The sequence below is a fragment of the Cynara cardunculus genome (assembly GCF_001531365.2).
Source record: "Cynara cardunculus var. scolymus isolate 2C chromosome LG 13, CcrdV1, whole genome shotgun sequence".
Lineage (NCBI taxonomy): Eukaryota > Viridiplantae > Streptophyta > Magnoliopsida > Asterales > Asteraceae > Cynara > Cynara cardunculus.
In genome coordinates this window covers 15,672,688-15,684,825 of record NC_037540.1, presented here as the reverse complement: position 1 = coordinate 15,684,825, position 12,138 = coordinate 15,672,688, and the positions used below count along the sequence as shown (strand labels likewise).

At 39.5% G+C, this 12,138-nt stretch overlaps 1 protein-coding gene across 1 annotated transcript in view; it reads right to left on the bottom strand.

Annotated features, from left to right (window-relative positions):
* Positions 1-28: 28 nt before the first annotated feature.
* LOC112524816 (DNA-directed RNA polymerase III subunit RPC3) overlaps positions 29-12,138 on the bottom strand; it is a 19,203-nt gene continuing 7,093 nt past the window's right edge. Inside the window, exons 6-11 of the mRNA XM_025134765.1 lie at positions 6,014-6,159; positions 2,180-2,335; positions 1,989-2,078; positions 1,089-1,200; positions 212-355; positions 29-96 (exon numbers count right to left, since the gene is read on the bottom strand). Of these exons, the coding sequence (XP_024990533.1) occupies positions 29-96; positions 212-355; positions 1,089-1,200; positions 1,989-2,078; positions 2,180-2,335; positions 6,014-6,159 (716 nt within the window). The remainder of the gene's footprint in view (positions 97-211; positions 356-1,088; positions 1,201-1,988; positions 2,079-2,179; positions 2,336-6,013; positions 6,160-12,138) is intronic.

The following is a 12,138-nucleotide window of genomic DNA, read 5'->3' as shown; positions in this document are numbered from 1 at the left end:
ACATGTCAGACTTCAAAATCATTTTTCTTCATAATATGATGTATAAAACAGAAAGGACCTCTTGGGCTTGAGCCTGATCAATGATTTTCTTCAAGTCTGTGCAACATACCRATGACACATTAATACTCGWTAATAGGGTTAATAACTCCAAACATATATGTRCTTGAATAATGAAGAAATAGAATGGGMTTRARGTAAGGCAATTCAGTACCAACACTATATGTTTCRTCTATTCCAAGTGTGGGGAGTTCACAACCCAATTGGACAAGGGATGCTCTAACACGCTCTAACGTCAAACTCCGACCTTCTTCACTTTTCATTGCTTCCTCAAAGATAGTGTTCATGGGAAGGGGAACTGTGGATCACAAATCAGACAGAAACATGAGAAACCACTTAGCTAAAAAATGTAAGAAACAAGAGGTTCCATCTGCTGAAATTGGATTCTCAACCAAGTGAACTTTCTAACAGAACAATAATAGGAGGTGTCAGGGTAAGGATTGAAGCAATAGTAAATGGCAGTGGAATCAAAACGCTTYGGATAGGTAAGTTCAGACTGTAACTGAGGCTTTCTAGGCATAGGCTTAATAGCACATTGGCAGTGCGGCTAGGCTTTGTGGGCTCAGRTGCTGGCTTCGCCAAATGCCAAAGTACGTTTGTGATTGGTAGATATTCCACAACCAGCAATAAGAAGGTCAAGTAATGCATACATAACAACCATTTGCATTTTTATYAACAACAAATTGCCATGACCTCTACAAGCAAAAATCTAAGAGAATTCGATTATGCTTACAAGTTTCTGGGGAAGGGATTATTTTTTTCTTCGTGTAGCATATATGGGAATTAATTGCATTACAGGAAGTAAATAAAGATAAAATAACTATATATGCAGTCAGATGATGCAAAAATAAACTTTTAGTTAAGACCTGCAAGTTACTACACCMAAAGTGTCAAAATGTAGATAGAATCCCAGATATAAGAAGAAAAAGGTAAATGCCTAACATAGAGGGTTGGCCTCCATGTAAACCACGGATTGATACTCAACTTGACATAAAAAAAGATGCAGTAATTGAAGAAGAGATAAATCTAACCTGTTTTTTCCATTTTCACTTTAGTTTCTTCTCTTCTACTTGCCTCAAAAATTGCACTTAAAACAATGCCAGCTATACTGTCSATGCGTGTTGTCACATGGGAAACACAAGACTGTACACCACAAATATAAGCAGAAAATATTAATGCGCCGAAATGAAGTCATATAATTGTGAACATTAATATGAATAAACCATGTTATCTCATCAACTGAGGCTAAATATGTATTTGTTGTTTATGTTCACTTGGCTATGGATGCAGTTAAAACCTTTTTAAGAAATCTCTGAATATATATATATACACACACACACATACATACATGCATACATACATACATTGGCGAAGGATCATGTCAGAAGGGAAGTTATGGTGAGAAGCGTAAAAAGGGATCTTGACTCTTGATCACCTTTAAATCTCAAACCCACCTATGAATTGCGCTTGATACGGGGATTGATCTAGTGCATCTCGGTGCATCTCATCCTAATGTGCATCCAAGGGTGGAGATCCCTTCTTACGCTTCTCACCTTAACTCTCCTTCTCACCAGAACCAAACCCTACATATATGTTGGTTTGGTTTATAAACATATATGCTGGTGCTATCTTTGTACAAGTAACAAAGAAGGAAATATATATACAACATACATGCATACATACATATATGTTGGTGCGGTTTATAAACATATATATCGGTGCTGTCTTTGTGCATAGAAAGAATGAGATGCAAGATATCGAGTGGGAGGGGGGAGAGAGAGAGAGAGAGAGGTTCATGTTCCCAGGATTGAATTTTTTTCTGGTTACACATACATCAGAGAGAACAGATGATAGATAGTAACTTTGTTATCAAGACTTGCAGAAACAATTGTCATAAATTAGTAGATCCCACAAACTATGCAGAAAACAACCTTATGCCGAAGACGTCGTACGAATTCCTCAAAATTGACGCGCCAAAGTATTTCTTTATTTGGTTTGGGTTCCAAAGAATCTTGTTTGCGCTGTGAAAACAATGTGTCAATACAGGTTATTGTCAAGAGACTTGGAATAACATTACACAAATCAAAGAACCGAAAGAAAGAAAACAAAGCTGCAGATGGACCTTTTCCCCAACAATTTCTGTAGTAGAACTTTTTTTGCTATTGTCATCAAGGGCACCATTGCTCAATGTATCTGCTTCAACTAAAAATCTTATTGATTCCATGGGAGCCGCAGCCGCTAATGCACGTGCCTCTAAGGTTTGTGGTACATCACCCATCTGAGAAAACCAAATTACTTGCACATGTTTGAGRCAATTCAGAAAGCCATCTGTAAATGGGAACATGGTTACTCCCTTCTTTTTCACATCAGCGTCCTTTAYTTTTTAGAACATCCCCAAACAAGTATAGTCTTCTAAAAATCCAAGTATTCTTACATACAACTATACACAAAAAACTTTGACAGATCAAAATTTTTAGGATTCGATACAAAAAGGTTATAGCTGAAGACAGCAGAAACACAGATCTTTTTAGATTTAAAAAAAAAAAGTTCCATGTCCCATCACTAAGGCTCCTTGATATGCATACCAAATAAAAGATGGACAGTTACAGGGAGTAACAAGTATAAAGTTCGAATATTTTGCTGGAAAGAAAAAATAGTTGGTATATCTGGTATTAATTGTCGTAGAAGTAACTCATCYGCATGCTTCAACTAAAAACTGTCAAACACCAGCTATTTATCCTACAAATGATACACATACTTTGGTTTAATTGCAGTCAAAATCCTGTCTCTCTCTCTCTTCTCCAACTCTCATATGTCAATTGTGTTCACTCTACAGTTTAATGCTACTTACCACTAACTAGCGTCGTAATTTCCAGCTAATTCMGAAAGCATAGCTACTTGCAAAGTTACAAACTAGAGAAACGAGCTTAAGACAGATAACATATACAAGGGGCAACTTGGAGGAGGACCAGCAGGTCAGCATGTGCCTCTGCATGTGAATTCTAATAAAAAAAAGCAATTTGCAAATCAACTCAGCTTCATCCATGTATATGTCATCAGATAACATCATCACCCACATGTATATATGCCATCTCAAATCTCTGTGCATGGAGGTGGTGATATTTGCTCAACCATTGGTACCCACACAAATACATGTATAACGGTTATTTTTATATACTTTACTCTTTTTTRAGAACGGATAATAGAGAGGATATGAGTTAAGGAAGTACCTGAGGTATATGATGTGAACCAGATTTACTAAACGATTAAAATAAAATTATAAAAGCAATGTAGAAGAGATAATAGTAGGATGCTTGATTAACAAGAAAACGACAGGTAACTAGCTATTCGAGCACCTAGACTCTCCAAAGACAAACTCAATATTTTCTGCCTACTCTATTCTCCCCTCTTTGCCCTATTTATTAACAGCCCTAATAACCTTAATGGGATTGGGATTGGGCTTGGGTCCCTAACATACCCGCCCCCCAAAGAACCACCTTGTCCTCAAGGTGGGAAAAATTCAAATTGGAGTTGATTGAGTTTCCCTTTATGTTCTTCGGTGGGGTCATTGCACCGTAGGAGCACTTCTAGCTCTTTGTTCTTACATTCATGCCCAACTCCATACTTTTCGTCACAGCGGAAACAAAGGCCTCTCGCGCTCTTATCTTGGAGTTTTTCCTCGGTTAATTTTCTAGTCATTCAGGATTCCGGTCAGATGGTTGTCATAGGGGGGTTGCCCGAACCAGTTACTCGAGTACCCCCAGGCATTCAAGAGTTTCTGTCTACAACGAATTGGGCAGTCTCCATAACTTAGGCCAGACCTTGTGGCCATAATAATCAAACTTTAGCCTGAGTCCATTCATGAAATTACCTTCAAACACCTTCTCCAGGATATTCAATAAAGAAGGATGCTAATAGTTCGAAGGAATGAGAAAACTCGTAAATAGTACCTGTTTGTCGGAGGGCTAGAAGTTGTTCAAGGGAAGAACCGCCGTCTATGAGTCGGAATCTATTGATGAGTTGCAGTTTCAAATCCTCCCAAACCAGAACCGGACACCTGCTATTGGCCCAATGAAACCACGCTAGAGCCTCGCCTTCCATACAAATCCCTGCAGTGGGAACCTTCTCCTTCTCCTCAAAAMGCTGAAGTGCAAAATAACGTTCTGCCCTAAGCATCCATCATCCATCTGGATCGATATCATTAAACATAGGTAATTCAACACTTTGCAATCTCCAATCAGTCGGAAAAGAATTCCTGATGTGGAGGTTTACTGGTTCCTCCCGTATCTGAATGGACGAAGAACAGGGAATTAACACCCCCTTTGGGTTGCGATTCTGGACCTCCTCCCAAACCAGAACCTTGAATCGACCCTCCTGTTTGAGTGGAATTRTCATATCCCGCTTGGAGTAGTGAATCCAGTTTACCTATAATTGCTTGAATTCCCTTGTCTAGATCGTCAATTCGTTTGGTTTTCCCAGCCTCATGATCGCAAAGCGCTTTCACATCGGCTCTCATGGATTGCAAACTCCCCTTGACAGATTTCAATTGCCCTCCCATCGCCTGGGCGGTTTCCTCCAGCAAGCGATCTCCTTGATTTTTGGGTGCCAAAGTCAATCAGAATCAAAAGCTCTGATACCAATTGATATGAACCAGATTTACTAGATAATAAAAAAAAAGCAAATGTAGAAGAAATATTAGTTGGATGCAATTAACAAGAAAGTGATAGGTAACTAGCTATTCGAGAGCCTAGACTCTCCAAAAGACAAACTCAATATTTTCTGCCAACCCTATTCTCCCCTATTCATTAACAGCCCTAATAACCATAATGTACTTGGGCATGGGGCACCTTGTCCTTAAGGTGGTTCTTCGGCAGCGGGATAATGTTAGGCGCCAACCCAGGCCCAAGCCAATTAGGGTTATTAGGGCTGTTAATAAATAGGGGAAAGAGGGGAGAATAGGGTAGGGAGAAAATATTGAGTGTCTTTGGGAAAGTCTAGCCTCTCGAATAGCTAGTTACCAATCGTCTTCTTGTTAATCAAGCAACCGACTATTATTTCTTCTACATTGCTTTTATTTTTATTGTCTAGTAAATCTGGTTCATATTAGTATACCCACTATGTTAACATTCTATTATTTTGATTTTAATTTCTATTATGTTTATTGGAAAAAAGAAGGGTGTACAGGTAATCACAAGTATTGTTCATTACATGAAAACCCACACCTTTGGGCTTGGGTAGCAAATGGGATCATCCATCAAGTAATGTGCCAAAAAAATTAACAGTGTAGAATCACAATAAACTGGCATACACAGAGTCACACTCCCTTGCCATTCCTAGAGTGTGTGTTATATACTTATACTATGAGTAAGGAAAGAGGATAGATTGTTGTTGCTGCTCATAAGAGGCAGTAATATTGCAATATGGTGGCAGTGGTGGTCTTGTACATGAAAGCAAGATGCCATGGAAGATAGGAGGTTCAAGAAAAAGAGGAAAATTACTTCAATAAAGAAAGAAAGAGGAAAACGACATAGATAAGAAATAAAATTTAATAACATTTGGAGGATTAAAGGATCTAAGTTGTTAAAGAGGCTGGTTCATCCTGTCATGTGTACTTTAACAATATTAGTGTCTTCCAAAACATTTGGGGATAAGCAAGGGCAATGATGACTTTTCAAAATGCAACCGTGTTCTTGAAATATCAATGAGTGGTTTTCTCAACTTCTCATAATTCYGATACCACCAAGACAGCAGACAAGGAGTGTCCGGCTTCTAAAGTACCATGTATGAGCGGTATTTTGCAATATTTGAGGCTTTATATCATATATGTGATGACAATATTCCTATTTAACTTGATTATGACTTGCAACTACAGAGGAACAGCTAGAATTGGTTTCGCCCAGAAAGAAATACAGATAAAGCAACAATTGGCTAATTCAGTTGGAGAAATRGTAGTTACCTTAGACCTAGCAGTTCGTTTCTTTGCAGGAGCATCTCCTTCCTCTGGTGCAAGAAATGGTTCATGAGCAGGGCATCTTTCAATATAGCAGGCCTGAATCAATGTATTGAAGTTTTCATGCAACACATTAGCAGCGGTGCTATTTTCTGCATGTTAATGAATAGATTTTAGCATGAGTGTTCAACTCATATTGGCAATCTAAAAAAAATGATAAGTGACTCTCAAAAGCGTCTCAAGTTGGCCATATCAAATCAAAATGAAAGTGAAAGATATTTGTGAAGGATATAACTTCCACAACGGAAGAAAAACACGCACATACTATTAATTCCAATCTGAAGAAGGATCAAGTTCTCTTCATCGGAAAAGAAATGAAGCTCTGAAAGCCGACTAACTGTAGCAAAGACTAATATAAAATACTTGCTAGAACTTGATGAAAACTAAGTTGCACAAATTGATAGATTATAAAAAAATCAAACATCCAAATACTAGAACTTGATGAAAATCAAGTTGCACAAGCAGTAGTGGAAGGATGCATATAAGGACGGATACATGTAAGGAATACATATAGTATTCTAAATTTTAACTCCTGTGTCCTGACAATCAACTTATCATGGATGCATAACAAACTGTGTTGATTACAATCCAATAGTTTTCAAAAAAAATTGACTGAAAAAGACACTGATAAGCCTCCAATTACGAAAGTATATTCGAGGAGGTGTCCAAAGTCAAATAGAGAGTAAAGTCGAGGGGGTAATTTTGGATATATAACAAAGAAGGCAATGAGAATAATATATGGCAAGTGTGTGGTTTTGGCATGGGATTTCATTCAGATTTTGTGTGATCCTTTGATCGTGTAGGAGAAAAATGGGCTCTCGAATTCCCATATAGCTTTCTTCGATTTTTCATTGTAATCAGTTCAGTTTTGCCATTAATATGATTACAATTGTTTGGGTCTATCAAATTGGTATAAGAGCGACCGACTCTGATCGACCATGCCTCCCAAATCTCAAGCCAATCGATTGGACGCATTAGAAGAAAGTGTTCAGGCAATTCGCACCAATTTGACAGGGAACACCAAAAGAATGATGATTTAGATCAAAGGATTCAATCCACGGTGGGGAATTTGGATACGTTGATACTACAAGGGCCGAAGGTCTCATCTCCAGCGGGTACATCTGGTGGTTCATATCAATCACGTGGATCTGGTGGCAATCCGGTTACGAAACCAATAGGTGATGTTAATTTTACTTTCGTTTCTTCTCCAGAGACAATTAGTTCCCCGAAACCAACAACTCAAGGATTTATTCCATCTGATTGGATATTACGACGTGTAGAGTTACCAATGTTCAATGGAATTGATCCGGATGGGTGGATTTTTCAGAGCCAAATGCTATTTCGCACTACAACATTTTGATGATAAAAAGAAGGTAGCCATGGCGGGTATATAACTGAGGGTGAGGCTCTCGCATGGTTCCACTAGGCTGATGGTCGTCAATCAATTTTGCTATGGGATGATTTAAAATTGCATATTATCAACCGGTTCAAGCTGACTGACGGTGGTTCCACCCTTAAAACAACTTTTAGCGCTTCGACAAATAGGTAACCTTCGCGAATTTCGTCATTCCTTCGAAATTTTAGCGTCTTCCCTATCAGATCTTCCAGATCGAGTGTTAGTGCAATTTCATGAATGGACTCAAGCCCAACATACATGCTGAGGTTAGACTGTTGAGGCCTCAAGGATTAGCCCAAATCATGAAAACGGCCCAATTGGTTGAGAATTGAAATTCTCGTTTGACTGGAAGCGTTAAAGGGAATAATGTATCGTACAAACCCTCCCCTAATTTCACCGGTTCAAGTCTTCGTCCAATTCCAACTTACAGTACCACGATCACTAGTGCTCCATCCTTGTTGAGGAAGAGTAAGGGTACTAGTCCAACATCCATATTACGACCCGAATTTGGAGTGACCAGGAAATTAACAGAGATAGAGCTTCAAGACAAACGAGTGAAGGAACTTTGCTTTCGATGTGATGAGAAATATTGAGTGGGTCACAAGTGTAAAAACAAGGAATTATAGATTCTCTTGCTCCAAGATGATCCTACAGAAACTAGTTAACAGGTTGGCGTGCTTAACCTAAACGAAATTGAGGGATGTCAAGACACTGTGATTCCACCAATCAAGCTGTCACTAAACTCTGTGGTGGGTTTATCATCACCGAGGACTATGAAAATTCAGGGTCACATAAATGGAGAAGTTGTGATCGTTCTTATTGATTGTGGGGCATCCCATAACTTTATCTTTACGGATTTGGTTACTCGATTACAATTACCAATAGAAGAGGCTCCTAGTTTCGAGGTAAAGGTGGGTACCAATCAAGTCGTAAAAGGCAGAGGCTGTTGTAAAGGGGTGGAATTGCGACTACCAAATTTAAGAATTAATACAAAATTCTTGCCTCTAGAATTGGGTAGCATTGATGTCATACTTAGAATGCAGTGGCATGAAACTTAGGTGACATGAAAGTCAATCGGAAGACATTGCAAATGAAGTTCAAAATTGATGGGTCTAAAATTGTCATCAAAGGGGAACCAGGTTTATAAAAGGCTGCAGTTTCTTTAAAATCTCTCTATAAATTGTGGCATTCCACAGAAGAGGCCCTGTTGGTGGATCTTTATTCATTACAAGAAGAGGTTGTCCTTCAAGAATCAGAATCGAACTCGATGTTCCAGGAGGTTATTGGGCAATACTCCGATATGTTCGAGTCACTCAACAGTTTACCCCCATAACGACGCCATGATCACACCATTCCCCTCGTTCCAAATACCATTCCTATAAGTACCAGACCCTAGCGTTATTCCGATGAACAAAAAAATGAGATTGAAAAGTTAGTACAAGAAATGCTTGTTGCTCAAATCATTCAGCCTAGTAAGAGTCCATACGCGAGTCTGGTGCTGTTGGTTAAGAAGGATGAGAGTTGGAGATTCTGTGTGGATTATTGCGCACTAAATCACGCCACGATTGCTAATAAATTCCCTATCCCACTTGTAGCGGAATTGATTGATGACTTAAACAGTGAGCAAATTTTTTCAAAAAGCTTGATCTCAAATCTGGTTATCACCAGATTAGAATGAAGGAGGGAGACATTGAGAAGACGACATTCCGAACACATGAGGGACATTATTAGTTCGTTGTAATGCCCTTCGGCCTCACCAATGCGCCGGCCACGTTTCAAGATATTATGAACGAGTTGTTTCGAGTTCATCTTCGTAAATTCATTCTCTATCTTTTTTGATGATATACTCATTTACAGCCATAGTGTGGACGACCATGCCTATCACTTGTCATTAGCACTTCAAATTCTTCGCGACAATCACTTGATGGCAAATCGTAAGAAGTGCATTTTTGCGCAATATCTAGTCGAATACTTGGGGCACGTGATCTCTCATAGAGGAGTGGAGGCAGAAGTTGGTAAGGTGCAAGCAATTAAGAAGTGGCCCTCTCCACGAACCGTTAAAGAACTTCGTGGGTTTTTAGGACTTACGGGATACTACCGACGACTTGTGAAGGGTTATGGAAGAATAGCTTGTCCTTTGACCCAACTATAAAAAAAGAACTATTTTGAATGGAATGGGGAGTCCGAAACAGCTTTTCAACAGTTAAAGGCTGCTATTATGGGTTTGCCGGTGTTGGCCTTACCGGATTTCAATAAANAAACCAACAACTCAAGGATTTATTCCATCTGATTGGATATTACGACGTGTAGAGTTACCAATGTTCAATGGAATTGATCCGGATGGGTGGATTTTCAGAGCCGAACGCTATTTCGCACTTCAACTTTGCGATGATAAGGAGAAGGTAGCCACAGCGGGTATATGTGTGGAAGGTGAGGCTCTCGCATGGTTCCACTGGGCTGATGGTCGTCGTTCAATTTTGCTATGGGATGATTTAAAATTGCATATTATCAATTGGTTCAGGCTGACTGACAGTGGTTCCGCCCTTGAACAACTTTTAGCGCTTCGACAACAGGTAACCTTCACGAATTTCGGCATTCCTTCGAAAATATAGCGCCTTCCCTATCAGATCTTCCAGATCGAGTGTTAGAGTGTAATTTCATGAATGGACTCGAGCCTAACATACAGGCCGAGGTTAGACTGTTGAAGCCTCAAGGATTAGCCTAAATCATGAAAACGGCCCAATTGGTTGAGGATTGAAATTCTCGTTTGACTGGAAGCGTTAAAGGGAATAATGTATCGTACAAACCCTCCCCTAATTTCACCGATTCAAGTCTCCGTTCAATACCAACTTACAGTACCATGGTCACTAGTGTTCCATCCTTGTTGAGGAAGAGTACAGGTACTAGTCCAACATCCATTTTACGACCCGAATCTGGAGTGACCAGCAAATTAACGGAGACAGAGCTTCAAGACAAACGAGCGAAGGGACTTTGCTTTCGATGTGATGAGAAATATCGAGTCGGTCACAAGTGTAAGAACAAGGAATTACATATTCTCTTGCTCCAAGATGATCCTACAGAAACTAGTGAACAGGTTGGCGTGTTTAACCTAAACGAAATTGAGGGATGTCAAGACATTGTGATTCCACCAATCAAGTTGTCAAGTAAACTCTGTGGTGGGTTTATCATCACCGAGGACTATGCAAATTCAGGGTCACATCAATAGAGAAGTCGTGATCGTTCTTATTGATGGTGGGGCGTCCCATAACTTTATCTTTACGGATTTGGTTACTCGATGACAATTACCAATAGAAGAGGCTCCTAGTTTCGGGGTAAAGGTCTGTACCGGTCATGTCGTAAAAGGCAGAGGCTGTTGTAAAGGGGTGGAATTGCGACTACCAAATTTAAGAATTAATACAAAATTCTTGCTTTTAGAATTGGGTAGCACTGATGTCATACTTGGAATGCAGTGGCTTGAAACTTTAGGTGACATGAAAGTCAACTGGAAGGCATTGCAAATGAAGTTCAAAATTGATAGATCTAAAATTGTCATCAAAGGGAACCTGGTTTACAACTACAGTTTCTTTAAAATCTCTCTATAAATTGTGGCATTCCACAGAAGAGGCCCTGTTGGTGGATCTTATTCATTACAAGAAAAGGTTGTCCTTCAAGAGTAAGAATCAAACTTGATGTTCCAAGAGGTTATTGAGCAATACTCCGACGTGTTCGAGTCACTCAACAGTTTACCCCCACAACAACGTCATGATCACACCATTCCCTCGCTCCAAATACCGTTCCTATAAGTACCAAACCTTATCGTTATTCCATGAACAAAAAAATGAGATCGAAAAGTTAGTACAAGAAATGTTTGCTGCATGGTAAGAGTCCATACACGAGTCTGGTGCTGTTGGTTAAGAAGGATGGGAGTTGGAGATTCTGTGTGGATTATCGCGCACTAAATCACGCTACGGTTGCTAATAAATTCCCTATCCCACTTGTAGAGGAATTGATTGATGACTTAAACAGTGCTCATATTTTTCAAAGCTTGATCTCAAATCTGGTTATCACCAGATTAGAATGAAAGAGGGAGACATTGAGAAGACGCCATTCCGAACACATGAGGGACATTATTAGTTCGTTGTAATGCCCTTTGGCCTCACCAATGCGTCGGCCACATTTCAAGCTCTTATGAACGAGTTGTTTCGAGTTCATCTTCGTAAATTCATTTTCATATTTTTTGATGATATACTCATTTACAGCCATAGCGCAGAAGACCATGCCTATCACTTGTCATTAGCACTTCAAATTCTTCGCGACAATCATTTGATGGCAAATCGTAAGAAGTGCGTTTTTGGGCAATATATGGTCGAATACTTGGGGCACGTGATCTCTCATAGAGCAGTGGAGGCAGAAGTTGGTAAGGTGCAAGCAATTAAGAAGTGGCCCTCTCCACGAACCGTTAAAGAACTTCGTAGGTTTTTAGGACTTACGGGATACTACCAACGATTTGTGAAGGGTTATGGAGGATTAGCTTTTCCTTTGACCCAACTATTAAAAAAGAACAGTTTTGAATGGAATGAGGAGTCCGAAACAGCTTTTCAACAGTTAAAGGCTGCTATTATGGGTTTGCCGGTGTTGGCCTTACCGGATTTCAATAAAGAATTCATTGTAGAAA